The sequence below is a fragment of the Martes martes genome (assembly GCF_963455335.1).
Source record: "Martes martes genome assembly, chromosome: 6".
Lineage (NCBI taxonomy): Eukaryota > Metazoa > Chordata > Mammalia > Carnivora > Mustelidae > Martes > Martes martes.
This window is the reverse complement of record NC_137893.1, coordinates 116,629,298-116,649,709: the sequence shown is the minus strand read 5'-3', so window position 1 is coordinate 116,649,709 and position 20,412 is coordinate 116,629,298. Positions and strand designations below refer to the sequence as shown.

The 20,412-nt window shown below is 47.3% G+C and overlaps 1 protein-coding gene across 3 annotated transcripts in view; it reads right to left on the bottom strand.

Moving 5' to 3' along the window:
* Positions 1 to 1,117: 1,117 nt before the first annotated feature.
* The window catches only part of ILRUN (inflammation and lipid regulator with UBA-like and NBR1-like domains), a 94,018-nt gene continuing 74,723 nt past the window's right edge, over positions 1,118 to 20,412 (bottom strand). For all 3 annotated transcript variants that reach the window (XM_080805369.1, XM_080805371.1, XM_080805370.1), the window contains one exon: positions 1,118 to 4,389. In XM_080805369.1, coding sequence (XP_080661495.1) covers positions 4,354 to 4,389 — 36 coding nt within the window. In that variant the 3' untranslated portion in view covers positions 1,118 to 4,353. The remainder of the gene's footprint in view (positions 4,390 to 20,412) is intronic.

Here is a 20,412-nt window from a genome sequence, read left to right as displayed (position 1 = left end):
GGAGTGGGTCTGAGCTGCCAGAAGACCCAGGTGACAGGGTGGGGGCTCCTCTCCTGCAGAGAACAAACAGCCCAGGGCACCTGGAAGGAAGCAGGATGCTGGTGTGCTATCACGGCACTGGTTGGGGACTGGGAGGAGGGCACTCACCACAGGGGTCTCTGGGCCGGTCTCCCCCTTCCCGGGCCTCCGTTATCGGGCTAAAGGGAGGAACTGGAGTCCTATATTTAGGCCCGTAGAACAGAAACCAGTTCTCCCATGGTGCCTCCATTTCTTTCGTCAATCTGTGGCCACCGGTTCCCTAAGCTGTCTGCGGGGAGATGGCCTCCCCATCCTTTAGAACACATGGTTTTGCCAGCCGGAGTGAAGGCCCAATGGGGGGATCTGCAATTAAGCGAACTTCATGCCAGCATCTGGGAGCCGAGGCCATGGGTCTCAACCTGTGCGACTCAAGCAACTCCCTCCCTCTCTGGTGTTTCTCTTCAACACAGAGGATTATGTGACTAAACAAACTTGAGTTCTGAGCTCTTAAATGTGCTACAGCCATGAAGAGGTGGGTCCAGGGAACCCACCATTTGCTGTCATGCCAATTAAGTGCTTTTCATGCTGTCTGACCACCATGTAAGAACTGCGTTCCCCACCTGCCAGAGGCCCAGCTGGGGCTGGAAGAGGGACTCCCCAACTCAGCCTTTTCTTCCCAGGAGGAAAGATGGCCGTGGGGCTCTGTATTCCACCTGTGCTACTCCTCCACCTGGGCTATGGACCCGACACACGGTAAATGCCCAAACAATGTCTGATGGCCAATCAGCATGAACCTGGCCGCTACTGCTTCTGTGCTGGGCATAGCAAAGCGCTCAAGAGATGCACAGTACCCTGAGGACCTGAATATCCTTGGAAATAGTTTCCTCCCCTTTTTGGTCACTGAAGCCAGGAAGGGCAGCAGATCTAATTACAACCCCAGGATGAATGTCCCAACCATAATGACCCTCAGGGTCCCAGGTTCCCCATTTGCAAAAGGAAGACCCAGGAACCAAAAAGTGCACATCACAAACTCACTGCGGGGGCAAGCAGATACACAGGTGCTTGAGGGCACAATAAAACTCACTGACACACATGAAAATAGTTTGTGTGCGTGTGTGTTAATTTAATCATACAAATATTCATTTATACAGTAAGGAAAAACCTCCCCATCTTCATCTCCTCCCAGGCACCATGAGGCCCCACCACAAACACCCACCCAGCTTGCTTGCTACACACCACTGTCCAGGTGGACGGGGCAGCCACGGCTGCTCCAGCATTCACCCAAGGAAATGAAGGAAAGGCAAGGCAGGGTGGGTTGGGGAAATCAGCTTGCATTTCTGAGCCCTAGCAACCCCACCATCCTCTCCTGCTGGGGCTCTAATTGAATTTGGGGATCCCATCTTGGCCACCCTCAAGCTACATGAGCTGTCTTGGTGAGCGTCTATGATGAGCTTAAAATTACAGACAATCCTTACTGGGGGAGAGAAGGCTGTTTCTTGTAGAAAAATACACCAAATTCAACTGCCCCCGTGGCAAAAAGAAAAAAAAGGCATGCACGCGTACACACATCCACACACACCTCATTCCATGCACACGACAGGTTCTTCCCAGCCCTGAGCCCCTCTGCCTCCCTCACTGGGCCCAGGCCCCTAAGGATGCCGTCTGCCTCCTCTCATGGGTGCCAGACACTGGTGGTCCTGCCCAGAGGCAGCCTGCCCTTTGGGGAAGAGTCCGAGAGGAGCAGAGCCTACTGTGGCTGAGAGGGTCGCTTCTACCACCACACTAGGAGGGGGAGGAGAGGGGCTCCGGGCACTGCTCAGAATTCAAACCAGTGAGAGGAGACAGAATGAATGGTACTGGCAGCCCCCAGCCCTGGGGAGGGGGGCATGGAATCCCTGACTCCTAACACACGACTTGTGCTTGCTCTGCCCTCTGCAAGGAGCTCCCCTCTCCAACGTGTACAGAAACGCTTTGCTCTTGGGAGGGGAGTCAACGTGCTTGGAACAGTCATGTTGCCTACAAGTAATAGGAGGAGCAGGATGCGTCTGGCAGAGCCGGACTCACTAATGGTGACCTATGAAAGCCCCTGCTGAACAAAGGCAGGCAGCCCCTCCTGGGCAATGGGGAAGGTTCACCAGGTGCAGGGCCGACGAGGAAGCCAGGAAACCAGGCGATGTACAGCCTCCCATGATCCTGCCAGCAACAGCTGGAGATGTGCTGTTTTGAGGGCTGGGCATGTGTGGGCTCCAGGGTGGCCGTGTCCCAGGAGGTTGGCACCAACAGTAGTGGCAATCTGGGCCTAACAGGGCCCTCAGACAAAAGTCATGGTGAGCCCCTGGCTTGAGCCAGTGATGGCCTGGGCACCCAACGGGGACTCCCCTCTGTTCTGCTCAGGAACAGGGCACTCATGTGCACTGAAAATGGCTGCTCCAGTGTGAGTCTTAGTCCTATCCCAGCCCCAGCTGCCAGACCTTCTCGGCGGGTTGGCTCCACCCTCCCCCAGCGTGTTTCCAGTGGACCAAAGTGTATCCCCCCTTTATTTTTTGAGAGGTGGGGAGGTGAAGGAGGAATTTCATACAAGCTTTTCTCCCACAATCAAGCTTTAAAAAACAACAGTCTCAGAAGAGGATGAGGAGGAACAAACAACACACATTTTTGGAACTCAGACACCCAGACAGAGACAGACGGGCAGGCAGACCCTCACCCACACACCCAGGCTATATGACCCCTTGCAGCCGCTCATCACCTGGCCTCCCTGCTAGTCTCACACCCCCAAGATGGGTGGAGGTGTGGGAACAGGCCGGTGACCTGGCAACCGCACCCTAGATCCACATCCCCGGCTAGCAAACCAACCAAGACTCGAGGGAAGGAGGGGGTGAGAAGAAAAGAGAAGAGGGACTTTGCATATTCTTGTATCTTTGGCAGACAGCTGTTCTAGCCTGGTTCAAGCTTCCCATGGAGAGGTCCACAACTCAACCTGCTTGCAATCCACAGGATGCTAGTGGGGCCACGTGCCCAAGCGGGCAGCCAGCCAAGCAGCGTCTGCTCCAGCTGGGCTGCCCCTCGCCCACTGCCGCCCACTAGCCAAGCATCCTGCTCAGGGTCGGAGGGCTCTAGTTTCATCACACTGCGGTCTCCAAAATCACACAGTCAATAACTGCGGCCCCTCCCCATGGCCAACTCCCTGCTTGGGGCTGTATTTCCATACCTTAACAGCTCAGCCTCCACTAACAGGCTGCGAAAATACCGCAAAGGACAAGGGGCGGGAAACACAGGGAAGGGAGTTGTGTCACAACAGAGAAGCCTGGACACCTTTCACCTGCCCGCTGCACACTTGCTGGTGAGCTGCACCAACACCCATGTGCGAGCACGTGGCACACGTGTGTTACGCAGCCCGGAGGCACTGTTCCCAGAGTGAATGGGGAGCCACTGTGTATGAAGAATCCAAAAGAGCAGTAAGCGTGATGGCATTCCTCTCTGCCAAGAGAAACACGGAAGAAAAGCAATCTGAGTTGTCGTAAGTGTGTGCAGAAGGACACCTCTCGGCCTCAGAAACTTCCATGTCGCCCAAGATCTGTCTTCAAGGCTTCCTCTGCTGGCCACACAGGGAAGTTTGGTCTTCAGAGAGGTTCTGATGGTAGCAAGCCACAGGGGTTGACGGATACAAATGTCCAAGGTGTAAATCAACAGAAGATTAAAGAGAAAAGAGGAGGAAAAGGGTGATAACTCATTGGCTGATGCCATTACAGACAAATGGGGTCCAAGACTGCTGGAGCCGGGCGGCACAGGAGAGGCCCTCCTGCGGCACGGGCCTGCAGAGTCCCCCAACATGCCACACCAGCTGGTAACCTGAATCGCCTCCAGAGCAAGCAGCTATTCTAGAAAGGGTATGTTATCCCTTATCGAAAGAAAAAAACGGAAAGTGGGGAAAGGGGAAAAAATTAACATGTGCTCAAAACTACAACCTGTCTGTAGGCAAAATAATTTTTGTTTAAAAAGATGGCTTTTTTTCCCCCATTTTAAACTTTTTTTTCCTTCCCGAGTGACCTAATGACTTGTTAGACTGACGCCTAATACACAAAACCCAAGGCGGCTGCATGGGTTTCTTCTTAGTAGCCTCAACACCATTCCGCGATTCAGCACTCACACATGCATACTGAGTTTACTCAAAACTAGTCTGTTCTGCTTCTTCTTCTTCTTCCAGGATGGGGGGACGGTCAGAGCCAGGGGTCCATGCGGTGTGGTTTGCAATCCAGAGGAACCCCTTGCCCTCCCCCCCCACCCCAAAGTCAGGCCTTCTGTCTTTTGTTAATTTTTCTTCTTGCCGATGCCCATTTAAGACTGGCCGAAGGGGTAAGGCCCGTGGAGCCCCTGGAAGAGAGTGAACACAGTCAGTGATGGTAAACAAAGCAGGTACAACTTGACAATCAAACCAAGTAGAAGAAGAATCTATAGTCCCCAGTGAGCCAGAAGGAAGCCCCACGGCACAGACAAGGCCCGAGGGCTGTCCTTGCCACGCGAAACGTCAAGAGGCCAATTCTCAGCGTTGCCAGTTGCTAAGCAGTCCCACTCCATCACGCCGTCAGGTAAGAGGGGAGGCGGTGGAGGGGGACAGTCCTCATCTTTCAACAGCTGCATCAGCGCCAACTTTGCCTTCCTGCTGGACAACAAGTTCTCAACCTCTCTGCTAAAGATCCCCATCCACCATTTTCTGCACCTTAACCTCAGACGTAGGCTACTTCTGGCTAATGACCCTTATACCAACAATAAGATTGCCGCAGAAATGGGAACTGTCATTGAGCACCTAGATAACAGGCATGGTACTCAGAGCTTTGTATACATTGTCTTTAAACCTCATCCCATAGGGGCGCCTGGGTGGCTCAGTGGGTTAAAGCCTCTGCCTTCAGCTCAGGTCGTGATCTCAGGGTCCTGGGATCAAGCCCTGCATTGGGCTCTCTGCTCAACAGGGAGCCTGCTTCCCTTCCTCTCTCTCTCTCTGCCTACTTGTGATCTCCGTCAAATAAATAAAGATCTTTAAAAAAAAAAACAAAAAAAACCCCTCACCCCATAGCCAGATAAGGATTCCCACTCCTTTATTATTATTATTTTTAAAGATTTTATTTATTTGACAGCGAGAGATCACAAGTAGACAGAGAGGCAGGCAGAGAGAGTGTGGGAAGCGGGCTCCCCGCCAAGCAGAGAGCCCGACACGGGGCTGATCCCAGGACCCTGAAATCATGACCAAAGGCAGAGGCTCAACCCACTGAGCCACGCAGGTGCCCCTCCCACACTCCTTTAATTCATGTCCATCTGACTGCAGAGACTAAAAGATCTGCTCCAAGTCACATGGGTAGGAAAAGGCAGAGCCAAGGTTCAAACCCAAGTCTAATTTTTCAATTAGCAATAATCGCGCCTCGGATAAACCTCATTGGCTATGATACTGCCACCGCAAGTATCCCAGCACAAAGCTTCAAGTCTGATTTTTGTTCTCCCACATTGCCTCTCCCCTGTCACATGATAATAAGGTTTATTTTCAATTCTCAAAGGTATTTTCAGTGCCACTTGTCTGGGTGGAAAAGGCTTCATAGTCTCACTTCTCCCTTATGATCAGAATGAGACACCAAGATGTGCCAACACCAAAGGCAGTGGCATGAACTTGCTGAATGACATGTGTCTCCCTGCACCTTCCCATCCTGCTTCAGGAGTGTGCTCCTTGGAAAGACCCAGCCAATGCCAGGACCTAGGAGGCCAGAAGTTAACAGGTGACCAGCCTCCCTAGTGTCCTACACCCTAAAGTGGCTTACAAGCAGCGGGGCCCTTGGACCAAAGGGACCAAATGGGTACCAAGAGCAGGTGTCTCAGCCATAACCGTGATAAATGACCGGAGAGCATTTGCTGATGCTTGAAATCTACCTTTAGAATCCTGAATCTAGGGGTGCCTGGGTGGCTCAGTGGGTTAAAGCCTCTGCCTTCGGCTCAGGTCAAGAGCCCAGCGTCCTGGGATCAAGCCCCACATTGAGCCCCACATCAGGCTCTCCGCTCGGCAGGGAGCCTGCTTCCCCACCTCTCTCTGCCTGCTTGTGATCTCTGTCAAATAAATAAATAAAATCTTAAAAAAAAAATCCTGAATCTAGGCATAATTAGAATAAGAAGGTACAAGAATGATGGAGATGAAATTTCCCATTAGCTTGATGGGATGCAGGCAGTCAGAATTTGTCTTAAAAAAAAAAAAAAGATACATTTCTTTGTGGAGGGAAAACAGTGCATGGCTGCAGGGTCGCCAGTAATTAGAATCTTTTTCAGTATGACTTTGTTTAGTTTGCCTCCATCTCCCCAGCACCTAGCATGATGCCTGGCCCAACAGGCACCCAATAAACATTTGTTGAATTAATAACTAAAAGAGGACAGGTGTTTCCCAGCCTACTACCTGGAGTGTCAGACACCTCCGGAGTCACAGGAATACTGGCCCTTCCAAAACCAAGTTTTGAGATAGCTGCTTAGGCTTGGGGACACAGGTGTCTGGGAGTCATGCCACCATCTGGTCACAGGCTCCTAGGTCCCGGGTCTCAGGGGAAGCAGGACTCTCTGGAGGTGGTCAGGCTAGAGATGCAAGACCCTCCCGTTCCCACTGCAGCAGGATGTAGTTGGAGCAGAACTGAGAGGTGATCTGGGTTCTACTCCCAGCCCTGCACCAGCTCACCAAGTGACCTTGGGTAAGGTCTCTTTCCCTAAGAGGAGCTCAAGTTCCGCTCTAAATCTTCCCAAGATTTAAAGTTCTAGGAGTCAGGGGCACCCGGGTGGCTCAGTTGTTAAACATCTGCCTTTGTCTTAGGTCATGATCCCACGGTCCCTGGATCGATTCCTGAGTCAGGCTCCCTGCTTCTCCCTCTCCCACTCCCCCTGCTTATGTTCCCTCTCTCACTGTATCTCTGTAAAATAAATAAATAAAATATTTAAAAAAAATTTAAAAGTCCTAGGAGTCAATACAGTGCCTGGCTCAGAAGGCTGAAAAATAGGCCTCCAAGAAAGAATACCCCCTCCTTTGGTCATGCTTAGGCCAGAGGTCAAATCTGCTAAGAATAGGGATCATGAGATTAAAGTTTCTGTAGTGTTTTCATGGGAAGACACTGAAATCACTTTTGATTTTTTTCCTCCCCCAGATCAAGCCTCAAAAGACCAGAAGTATGTTCCTAGCTGCTTGGTGGTTATCACCAAAGAAATCCCGACCGGGCAAATCTGGAGGAGGGGCAGGCCAGTGCGAATGGAGCATCAACAACATGCCAGATGCTGCTGGGGCACTTTAACCTATTCTTTTAAATTCTCACAAAGATCCACTGAGACAAGCCAAGATCTCCAAACTCAGAGAGGGAACCCACTCAAGGGCACAGAACTGGTAAGAGCAGTGGTGTTTAAAATGACCCCGTGTCTGCCAGTCCCCAAGCGAACTACGCCTCTAGCAGACAAGCTAAGGCTGGAACCATTTCAGCGGCCATGTACCACCCGATTAACAAGGGTGGGCTGGGGGAGTGAAGAGCTCTCTGTCTCCATTCTGCAGGGCCTGATCGGAGGTCACATGCACCAGAAAAAGAAAGTATAGAAGCTTAAAACAAACTGTGCTCAGTAGTTCCCAGCACTTGTTCATTCAGAACTATCCAAGGAAAGCAATAAAGGCCTAGAATTCCCACAAGAGTTGGAACCAATACTATGCTCAAAGGTCTCTGTGCAGGAAAAAAAATGCAGAGACAAAAGAAAACCCAAAAAACAAACAGCATTTATTTTCTATGAAATATTTCCCCCTTAAATTTAACTGTTTTCCAGACCAAAGTTCCCTACACTTCATGTGGGCCTTTATAATGCAAGTAACAGCCTTATAACTTGTCTGGAGTGCTTGGAGAAGCGAGTTTGTGACTTTGCCAAGGAGCTGTTGCACATTTCCATTTTACGGTAAATAAAAGGGGTCCTCTGCAACTGGTAGAGAGAGGAACAAAGGCATGTGAGCATTTTCAGATTTCCACGTGAGTGCTCTGGCCCTTGGACATTCAGTGAGGTATGTAACTAGCTCAGATTATGGATCTGTTGACCCTCTAACTTAGTGGCTGAGGTTCTGTGCCTTTTGCCGGGGAAAATGCTACCTAATTCCCTTTCACACATAGAATGGCATATTAGAAGTTGTTGATGTTCTACTGGTGCAGAAAGGTGGCTTGAGAACAAACTCTATTCCCACCCACCCACCCCGCCAAATTAACTACCATCACTTCGAGGAAGGGAGAGGGAGCCAATTCTATTTCAAAACGACTTTATCATCTAGACTCCCCACATGCAGGATTATAGGTGTTACAAATGGATCACAGAACACAGGCAACACAATACCAGCTGTGGAGGAAAAGCCTGGCAGAGATTCCAAGAACAGCCTGTCCAGGGCGTCCTATGGCAGGAGGCCAAGCAGGAAGTGCCTTTCCTAACAGTGGGATGGAGGTATACTGGACAATCCATCCACATTTCAGGTTCCACTGGAGTTCCAAGACCCAGTGTAACAGGTTCTGGTGGCTGATGTCTCCAACCCCAGCCTAAAAACGGAGTTTGGCAATAATGTCTATTCTCTTCTGGGGCCTAGCAACTCTTCAAGCTCTATCCACAGGAGAAGTAAAGGTCAAGTATTTTAACTAACTTGGTATCACATGACACCTCTCCTAAAACAGCTGTGCCTCTTCTAATAAGGAAAACAGGGATAGAGGCATCAGGTGGTAGTTACCGCAGAGCCCTGGATTAAACTGACTCAAGTGAAAATGGAGGCCAGAGGCATGACTGCAAATCTCAGGAGCCTGATGCAGAAGGCTGCCCTTCTCTCTGTGAGGAATCACTTCTCACCACTTAGGGACTGGCAGCAAGGCTGGCTTTATCCATGCTAATAGAGGGTATGAATAATCAAACCCTAAAAAGAAGTCCTGTATCTGACTCTGGGTCTAAAGGCCAGTTCCCCAGCACCTACCTGAGCTGCATCGTCTTCAAGACTTTCAAAGGCTGCATCTGCTAGGGGACAAAAAAGTGTTTCTGGCAAAGGAGAGACAGCCTTTAGGTCCACGGGGACTGAGGTGTTGCCCGTGTGCTCAGTCTTCCCTAAGCTTTTCACTCAATGGCTGTCATAGCGGTGAGCCCTGGGACCGAAGTTCTTCTTGGCTACACTGCAGGCAAGCCCTCTCTTAGAGCATGGAAACGCCAAACCCACCAGCTAAGACAGAGATGCCTCTCTGTTCTTGGTGTCTGGGAAAAGGACCTTGGCCTCAAGCCGGCTGAATCATCACAATAGTTGGGCCAGGTCCTGAGCTGCACTTCCACAATGGAGAAACGACTGAGAGCCATCATTTGGCTAATATTCTCAAATATTTTAAAATACTTTTAGAAGACAACATTTATAGACATAAAGCATAAGTTCAGTCCCATTCACCACAACCTCCTAGAAAGACAACTTAAGATCTAGTACTTGTGATTCTGTTCTCAAGCAAACCTAAAAATAATCTTGCTCTGATTTTTCATAACAGTATAGTTGACCCTGGGGACCAGCAGAGTCACTCCCAGCCAGTGATCTGGTTATCACTGATCTTACGTGAGTGCACACTTGCCATAGTTCTCTTAAAATTAAAGAGAAATCATGGCAACTTTTCCAAAAGACTACTAAAACTATCACTCAGAGAAAACACTCACTGTAGGCTAAAGTGTTTTTAAAAAGACAGGACACTAGTTCGGTTTCGGCTGGAATATTTTTTTAAAGTTCCTCCATCAGTTTCCAATGGCAGGACGCACAGGGCTACCAGGAGAGCAAGCTGCCCTTGAAGAGGGTTTGGAAGCTGCTTCTGCCGATTCTTGATGCCTTGCATCCAGTAAGCTGCAAGTGTCAGTAACACGAACGACTCTGCCCTGGTGAGCCATCTGTTTTTTAACATTTAACGTTCCGGGGTGGGGGGAAGGCTGAAAAGGCTATTGAAACAAGGGTGTCTTACAAGGGCTTTTGGGGCTATGCTTTTTCTATCTAAAAGCTAGTTGTTTAGATAAAGCACCACAACATGGAAACTTTCATATATCTGTCTTTATTTTGCTCTTCTTTGTGATTTAAATAAATAAAAGGGCTCATACATGTTAACAGAAAGACAGGAGGGTATGCGGCAGGGCAAGGGAAGTAACACGCTCTCCGTGTATACTGATGGCAGCATCAGATACCACCACCGGGCCCTCTCCTCCTCACTTCCTGTGCCAGTCCTGGACAGCGCTGCATCCGCCTAGTGCTGCTTTTGTACCACTACGTACAGTGAATGCAAACACAGAAGAATACAGGGTTTAGTACTAAGTTCTGTCCTGATCCTGTACTGCAAACACGGCTGGCTCCACTGACCCAGCCCTCAACAATCCTGTTAGTTTCTCATTAGTGAGAAGTCCCATCAGGTCTCTACCAGAGTCACCAGCAGGGCAATGAGGGCTGTCTCAAGAATATTCAAACCATGACCCTTCCCTCCATGGCTGCTGACCGCTCAAGGCGGCTTCCAACTTGAAGAGCAGGGCCACGCGAGTGGGACAAGAACTGCAGCAGACGCTTTCACGTTGGTGCTCCAGCCCCTCATGGGACAGTCCTCAAAAATTTCAAAGACATATTTTATGCACTGGCTAAGGATGAGTATGAGAACCAGCCAAAGGAAAGAAAAGAAACCTATTTTTATGCACGAGGGCAAATCACAGGGCAGGTCCGTTCACGGTCTTCTTTCTGTCTGTGCCAGAACTGCTCCAAAGCTTGACTCAGTCAATAAGTGTATGAATTTATTTTCAAAAAGACCTGCAAAACCACTTTTTATACTTACCTCTGTACAGTTTTTTCCTCTTGCTCTTAACTAACTTCTACAGTCCTGCTGGGGACCTTGTCATCTATCCATTCATCCTCTCTCTACCCATCCATCCAATCCTTCATCATGCAGCCCTCATTCTCCCTCCATCACCCATCTTTCCATCCTCCCTCCAGTCTTCCTCCCATCCATCCAGAGCTCCCCACGGCCAAAGGCAACTCCCAGAGCATTCACCTACCCTGTGGCAAATGAAGAATATCACCATAAAGAATAAAACATGAACATCATTGTGAATGAAAACCGATTATTTAAAGGAGGATACTGGGGCTGGGTTGGACTTCCCCTTTCAGTAAAGACTTCAGAAAAAGTTATCTGCAATTTGGAATTCTAGCTCCCAAATCCCATGTGTGAGCAAGCGTGCTAGAATCCAGGTAGGAGGTGGGCACACAGAGCTCTCTCACGGCCGTCCCCTGGGGGAGAGATGCTTCCTAAAAAGTAAGAAAGACCTGATAAGAGTATCCCTGGGAAGGCTACCCAACAGGAGAGCAGCTTATCCAAGCTCCTAGCCCTGTCACCACTGGTGCAGGCCGCACTGTGCGGATTCTGCTGAAGCACTGGGTGAAGCTATTGGTCCCATTTCCTCTTAGAATGTCCATGTGAACTCCTGTAACCTTCCATCAATTACCCCTTCCTTACAAGCTACTGTGTTCTTTCTCCTCTCTTACAATTATTCACAAAATCACCCCTTCCCCCACCCCCCCCTGCCAACTGTCTGGATGATTAAGGTAGGAGAATAAATGGGACTCTCCTTGGTCTCATATTTGCCTTCATCTTGCCCTGCTGAAGAGCATTGTTGTCACTCTGCTTCCTTCCACCTTAAACACTGGCTCTCCTTTGCTTGGCTTTCAAAGGTCTTCCTTCAAAATTCACTCCACCCCCTTTAAGCACACTGCACTCCATGGCCAGCCTGGCCAGTGTCCCGTGAACACACCCTGCCTGTGGATGCCTCTGGGCCATCCTACGTGTGATTATTCTTTCCTCCAATTCAGTTTGAACCTATCATCTGCCAAGGTACCACAGCCTTCTCTGTCCAAATTCATACGAACACTTACTTAAAAGTCAACCGGAACTCAACATATTCCTTTACTGGCTGTTAGTGTTTCCTATGAGCTGTCACATGTATGTGTCAGACAGAAAATTCTTTGAAGATGAGGATTAGCATAGTCGAGCACCTAGAAGGCCTCACTTATTAACTCAATAATATCAAAGCTATCTCTGTATAAGGCAGAGTTTAAACTGGCCTTTGGGCAATGAAATCACAGCAAAAAGCCCAAGACCCGCAAGCTTGCAAGTGGACATGTCCGCAGCTTTGGAAAATGTCTCCCTTGCAGTTGAGCTCTAAGTAAGCCCACATTTCCGTCCTGAGGTCCAACAGCTCCCAGCTCATAACCTTGCGTTCCGCACCTGTCCTGCCTGAACCCAGCTAGAGCAGACTTAGCTGAGAACAACTTATCTGAAACCTGAGCATCTATAAAATTCTCACACTTCTGCATTTCACTTACCTGTTTTAACCTGTAATTTCATTAGTTCGACTTTGAAAACTTCCATTAGAAATTAAAATGTGAAATTCAGAGCCTAGGAAAGAAAATGCACCCTTACTAAACAAAATAAAATATTCTGGCAATCCTGGGAACACTGGCCTGGGTTTCAGCTACCAGTCTAAAACAATGCTCAGAGCCCCAAAGCAAATAAAATGGAGCTGAACAGCTTTGAAGCTGTTGAGGTACAAAAGGGAGAGTTCCTGGAGATACTTTTTATTCTCAGTCAGACAGTAATGTTACAAACAACAAAAGACATTTTCTAAGGCTCATAGTGTTTGCTTAATTTATTTTTAAAATGCACACATGACCCATGCCAATGCAAACACCAGCAAAGCTGGGAGGACTTTCCTGGCTCCTCTGGGTTTTCAAAAGAGAGTCATGGTAATATCATTAAACCAGAGTTTCCTGACAATCCCCTTCTGGTACAGAACGTTCTAATCGGCCAGCAAATGGGGCAGGTTCCTCTGTTCTGCACTGCTTCCTCCCTGGTCACAAATTCTTCTGGAGCTCCTAAAGATGAACAAGGAAGTCTCTACAACCTGACAAAAAGTGTATAAACCTCAGGGAACAACCAACAGACTTTGCTTCTGCCAGCAAACCTCATCTGAGTGTGGCCTAGAAGAACATTAGACTCACACTGGGTCCCTGGGTTCCAGCCCATGCTCCACCCCTAATTTGCAATGTGAATGTGAGCAAGTCACTTACAACTTCTGTATTATTTTGTCCGATGAAGACTATAACAACAGAAGTCAGGAGACTGTTATGAACTGAGAACAGGTACAGTAAATGTGCTTTGAGTAACATAAAGTGGTTTTGTTTACATGCTGGACAGATAGTATTAAGTCCAGTCCGGTCTTTGGACCTCTTCTCTACCTACGTCAATGGCTCACAAGTAGGGCGATTTTGTCACCTCCCCGCCCAGGGGACAGTTGACAACGTCTGGAGATATTTTTGGTTGTTACGCTTGGGCTTGGGGAGGTACTATGCCACATACTGGATAAAGGCCAGGATACCGCTAAACATCTTATGATGCCTTTAGACACCCCCCACTCCCTGCCTCAAGACACACCTGGCCTAGTGTCAATAGTCTTAGTACTCTGGCTGAGAAACCCTGCTCTACACTCATCACTTAGTGGACTGCAGCCAGTCTCACAGCATTAGATATAATCCATGTCACAATTCTGCAATTTATATTTCCACCCAGACCTCTCTCCTGAACTCTATATGCAACTTGGAGTACAACAGTGCACTTGATATCTCCATTTGGATATTTAAAGAAATCCCCAGTGTGTCCCCAAAATGGAACTCCTGCCCTCTCCCCATTTTTTTTTTTTTTTAAGATTTTGTCTGAGATAGAGAGCGGAGAGTAAGAGGGAGAAATAGACTCCCTGTTAAGCAGAGAGCCCAGCGTGGGGCTTGATTCCAGGCCCTGAGATCATGACCCGAGGCAAAGTTGGCGCTCAAACGACTGAGCCACCCAGGTACTCCCTCTCCCCACTTCTACCATAGCCTTTTCCCTCTCCACTGATGGCAATTCCATCCTTGTAGTTGCTCAGGTCAAAAACCTTGGTGTCAACTTTACTCCATTCTCACTTACATCCTGCTTCCTAAGGCAGGATTACCTCTCTGCTCAAAAGCCTTCAATGGTTTCCTCTGCCCTCACAGCAAAAGTCCAAAGCTTTAGAAGGGCCCACAAGGCCCTCCATGATCTGGTTTCCATCCTCTAACTTCATCTTTCTCTACTCTCCTCCTCCTTCACTCTGTTCCTTAAACAAACCAGGTAAACCTCAACCTCAGGGTTTGTAATGGCTGTCCCTCTGCCTAAAATTCGCTTTCTATAGATAGCTTTTGCAGAAATAAAATCTGACTTTAAAGGGGATAAGGTAGCCCCCCCGAGTATGTTCTAGTCTAAAATATTAAGCATGTTCAAAGGGAGATTTTAGGTTCATTCCAGAAAAGTAAAACTTTCGAGACTGTGTCTTTTGACAATAATAAAGGAATACAGACGGGTTTTGTGACTTCGAGAGATATAGGTGTTACCGTCACAAGAGTGACTTAACGGAAATTTCAAATGTCAACAAAAATCTAAACCTAAGTGACTGTGGAGGTTCTAGGGACTCTTTCCATGGGAGGCTAGAGAGATTGCTTTAGGTAGAATAGACATTTTCACAATATTTGTTCTTCCAATCCATGAGCATGGAATATTTTTCCATTTCTTTATATCTTCCTCAATTTCTTTCATGAGTACTTTATAGTTTTCTGAGTATAGATTCTTTGCCTCTTTGGTTAGATTTATTCCTAGGTATCTTATGGTTTTGGGTGCGATTGTAAATGGGACCGACTCCTCAATTTCTCTTTCTTCTGTCTTGTTGTTAGTGTAAAGAAATGCGACTGATTTCTGTGCAGGGAGGCTAGAGAGAAAGACTGGTTTCTATAGTTGCCACAGAAGCTGGTGAGGGGCGGGGCTTTAGTAGTAGAGAAGTCACATAGTATTTAGTCAACAACTGGCTTGATCTTCACGTGAAATGCAGCACTATTATTATAGAAAGCTCTCTCTCCCTAGCCCACAGCTGTTAGCTCAGCTGGTAAGAATATGAACTTGAACACTATTTATGACTGGGAAGCAATGTAGTACACTGTTAAGAGAGCAGGCTCAGGGGTTAACAACACTCGCTTTTGTTCATATCCTAGTTTTACCATTTCTAGCTGCATGACCTTGAGCAAATCACAGAACTGGTGTGTGTACTTCCTGCCGCAGCAACTACAAAGAAGGGAAGAGAGCAGCCGCTGCGCCCCGTGCTGCTGCGTGCAGTAAATGCATCGGACACTGAGCCTGCTCCCTCTGAGGAGCAAATGCTGGGGGCGGGGAGGAAGGGAGGTCACCGGTGTTTGTGTAATAAACTTTGCACAAGTACTTGGCTCCTTAAACTATGTGTATTGATAATTTTAACAATAAAAATTAAATGTAAAAAGTTCTCAGCACAGTGCACGGACACAGTAAGTGCTCAATAAATGGTAGTTTGATAGTTCTGATTACTGCATTTGGACTCTACATGGGGGTCCTGTGCTTCTGCTACTTGCGAAAAGAAAACAAGAGCTGGAGAAAATATCAAGTGACCAAGTTTTCCTTCTAGTTTCTCTTTGAACCTTTTTTGAACCTTGCACGAAAGGGTCAGCATCTGAGAGCAAAAATTCAAGTCTCAGGGTAGTGGGAAGGTCACACTGCCTTCTAGCGCCTCATATAACCAATTGGTCCAGCTACAGACACCAACCACCCACCTTCTGGTCAAATTCAGGGCCCTCTGAACTAAGCAAATATTGAACCCAATTCCATTATGTCACCCCAAACTCACCCCTTGTCATTATATTAAACTGACTGGCTACTTCAAAGTAGATAATAAGATCCACTAGCCATTATATCCTCAGGCCCACAGAGCCAAGGATCTGCCTTTTGCAAACCTCCCCCTGTAACCTCTACCATGATTTCTAAACTCTCACCTAAACAGGGAAAATAATTCCTCTAGGCCTTAGTCAACAGATAGCAGGAGGTCAGGAGAGAGCGGACTTCCAATGCAACAAAAGCAGACGTACTCCTGCTCTAGCTGCAGATCCAAAACATACTCAAGGGTGGCTGTCAGACAGAGATAGGAAGAGAAGCAGGTGGGAATGTGGGCAGGCAGGGCAGATGGCACTCAGCAGTGGCTGACACTGGAGGAGCACGATGAACCTCCCCACAAAGATAATAACAAGTTTCTCCTTCTGAACCAGCATTTGGCGGAAGTAATAACAGTGGCTCAGACTGTAATCCAGTTTAAAGGAGGAGTATATGACATATACCAGCTCCAAACATTTTTTTTAAAGTAAGAACAAAACACAAAATAGGAACCATAGGCCAAGTAACAAATAAATGAATTTGGGATTCTTTTCAGCTCTCCCAGTGTAAATTATTACTCTTTTTTTAGAGAAAGGAAACCAAGCATTTGGCCTTCCTCAAGTACAGCCCCTTGGTTTTTGACAGCCACACTCTTATTACCATCTGGCCTGAATCAGACCGTTTGGTGTCTTTTTCCTCTGTAAGGCCTTCTCAGAAAACATTTAGAGATTAAAAAAATTACTGCTAAATTTTTTTTAAAAAGCATCTAGGGGTGCTTGGGTGGCTCAGTTGGTTAAGTATTTGCCTTCAGCTCAGGTCATGATCCCAGGGTCCTGGGATCAAGCCCCACATCGGGCTCCCTGCTCCGTGGAGAGTCTGCTTCTCCCTCTCCCTATGCCCTCTGTCCTGCTCATGCCCCCCCCCCCCCCAATAAACAGAATTTCTTTAAAAAAAGCATCTAATTTCAACAGGACTTATTTTCTCCTTCCACACCTCTATGAATTGTTTTTGTTTTTTTTTTGTTTTTTTTTTTTTCCACTATTCTCATACTGTCCAAAGCTATACTGGCCTCCAGGGATGAGTCAGAGAGCTAGAATTCAAGGCAAGATTAGCCTTGAGCCAACCGAGTGAGCACCTATCCTACTGGGACCGTTTGTCCTCAGAGCCTCTTGAGCTAATCACATAAAAGGGTTCAGTAAAACAGCATCTAACCTTCATCAATACTTGATCTGACTGTTCACATGGGACAAGTCAGCCACAATTGAGCCGACAATGAGGTCAGCCAATTTCTAACAAAGGCGAGGAGTCAGATTTATGAATATTTGGAGCAGGTCAGCATATACTTACTTTTCTGACTCCTTTTGACAGCTCTCACACAGGGGAGGGGCCAGGCCCTCTGGGTTGTGGGATGGAGCTAGAGCTGGCATTCCCACCCAGGGCTTCCCCCCCAGACACAGAGCACTGAGTCCAGAGAGCTTATGGTTATTCAAGTACAGCTGGAGAAGGGCCCCTGGGGTGTCCAGTTCCTGGCACTGACATATGTGCCATTATTTTGACATATCCATGCAGCCCTCACAGAGCAGGTGCATGAAGCAATCTTTTCATTTCATCCTACCAACCTTAACAAGTTAAACTGTAACTACAGAGGCAGCAGGAAACCCTATCTGCCTGTTGTTTTAACTGTGGTCTCGGGCTTCCAAGAGCATTATGTTCTTTCCCAGCCTTAATGGCAGGCAGGGAATTTCTTTAGAGCAAGTAAAATCTACTGTCTACTCTGATCCCTGACCCTAGGGCATCAGGTACTCCTCCTCCCCATAAAGATGGCATCTGGGGCGAACTGAAAACACATGCCCCAACTCTAGAACTCAGGGGTTTCTTTCATTCTTTCCACTCATTTACAAATAAAAGGGTGCTAATTATTATAAACACCACAAAGTTTTTGCACCCAAGTTCTTATTTTTACTAACCAGGAAAAGAAGTCACTACTTGAAAGACTCATGAACAAGGTAAGTCTTCAGAAAGAAGATGCCACGGGCAATCTTCGGTTTACGTGAGAGGCACTTATCTTATTTCAACTCTGCTGTTTTTTACTCCTTGATGATACTGATCATCAACTCAGTAAATGCCTTCACTCACCACAGCCTCCAACCCAACTGGAGGATCTAGGGAGAGCCCAGGTTCACTTACTAATAATACACGTTTTAATAATGTGGCACCCTGGACTGGAATCCCAGCTCTGCCTCTCAACAGCTATGGAATATTGAGCCAGTTCCTAAGTCCCCTGGAGCCTTTGTTTTCCTGTCCAAAAAATGAGCGACTATATGTGAAGTACATGGAAACACAGCTGGCACACAGGATGAGTTCAAATCTAACTCTGGTATACCTCATCTCACCACTGTGTCAGGTACACCCCTGAGCAGACTCAAAGGAAAGCACTGCAGATGACTGAGCCCATCTCTCATCGTCTGTCACCCACATCTCCCAATCACAGGTCTCTTAAGCATTCTGCCCTCAGCACTTAACCTGTTCACTGTCTGTCTGTTCACTTTCTGTCTTTCTAAATGTATCCTTTGAAAAGCCCTTTCCATCAACTGAATCTCTTCTTCCTCTCTGCCCTAACTCTAATCCACAGCCATACACACAAACTGCACATTTTGACTGTGTTCTTGTCCCTCTGAACTTCTTGATTGAACTGTTCTGTAATTGCTATGTCCATGTCTCATCTTCCCTACTGCACTGTAAGCTGCTGACAGGGATAACTTCTTTCATTCTTCAAGTCTCCCACTGAACAGTGGACACTGATCTAAGCAGTGCAGAGATGTGTTAGTAAATACTGATTGCTGTCTGTCTACACCCTAACCCTGCTCCTGAGGAGACTTAAGAGGTGGAGCCAACTCCACTTTAACCAGAAATGCTTTCAGAGAACTTGCCAGATGCTCACGGAAATACATTCTGAATACGAGTCTGCTTAAATTAAGAAACAAGAGGGGCACCTGGATGATGCAGTCGGTTAAGCAAGGGTTTGACTCTTGATTTCGGCTCAGGTCACGATCTCAGGGTTGTGATCTCAGGGTCATGAGATTGAGCCCTGCATGAGGCTCCTCACTCAGCGAGGAGTCTGCTTGTCCCTCTCCCTCCTCCTCTGTCCTTTCCCCACCTCTAAAAATAAATGAAGAAAAAGAAAAAAAAAAGAAACAAAGAAAAGCAAGAAACAAGGGAGGCTCCAGTTTCTCTTTGGGACCTAAGTGCTACATTCTCAATTCATTATAGCCAACAGTCTCTGAATAGCACCTCCAATGAGAGTCTTTTCTCTGGTTCTTGCAAATACTACTTCTAAATGATTCTACAGAGTTCATGAAAAAAAAGTTAGGTGACATACCATGAATTCATCAACCACAAGAAATCTTAATAGCTTCTAGCCTCACCACAGCCCACTCCTTCAAAAACAAAACAAAACAACATGGTAGGACCTCACTAAGGCTGGTAGGTAATCCATCTTGACCCCTGCCAACCCCATTCCAGCTCTCACCCCCCAGGCCAGGGCAATCATCACAGAACTGGAGAAAAGACATCAATCCCTGAAGGAGCTGCAAACAACTCACAGGTTCACAACTTAGGAAGATGAGTGCATGCCCTGGTCAGGCACAACAGCCGTCTCCTAAGACCACAGTGACTACTGCAGCCAGGGAGCTCACAGTTGGGAGAGGGGGGCTTCCATTACACAAAGCACTGGGGAAACTGGCTCTGCCTCCTTCAACTCTCATCTTCCCATTAAACTCAGCTGCAAATTCCAGTTCTAACAGGACATGCTTACCCTAGGGCTTGGCTCACCTACCACCTGAAGAGTCATACTCTGGATGGTTAAATTTAAGGAGGAAAAATCTGGAGAAATAGGAGCTTAAATGAAATCTTTTATTACAGTGTTATGACATGAAATCTTAACTCAAATACAGGCAAATTTACTGTCTTGCCGATTAACTTCCTTATATCCTGTACATTAACATGACTCCACAGAATCCTTTACAACCACCATCCAAACAACCAAAAAAATCAATCCCTTGTTATACCACTAGGGAATGAAGTCTCTCTTACTAGACCGTGAAGAGAAACGGGATTCACATCATCAGGTTTCTTTTCTTTCTCTTTATTTATTTATTTATTTATTTGACAGAGAGATCACAAGTAGGCAGAGAGAGAGGCGAAAGCAGGCTCCCTGCTGAGCAGAGAGCCCGATTCGGGGCTTGATCCCAGGACCCTGAGATCATGATCTGAGCCGAATGCAGAGGCTTAACCCACTGAGCCACCCAGGCGCCCTCAGGTTTCTTTCCTTAATTCGCCTCTTGATCTGGACCATATATAAACCATTAGAAAAATACCATTCTTAACAACAGACAAGCGATTTGTCCCTCAAATAAACATCAGTTTTATTTTTTCAAAATTTGAGGGTAAATGCCAACATGACCCAAGGGCAGACTTAACAGTGTTACGACTGTATAGATGGGATGCTGGGCCTAATACACAGCATTATTAATCAGAGAAGAATGCACAGGAATGCTCACCGGCCCAAGCCACATGAAACACCTATAACATG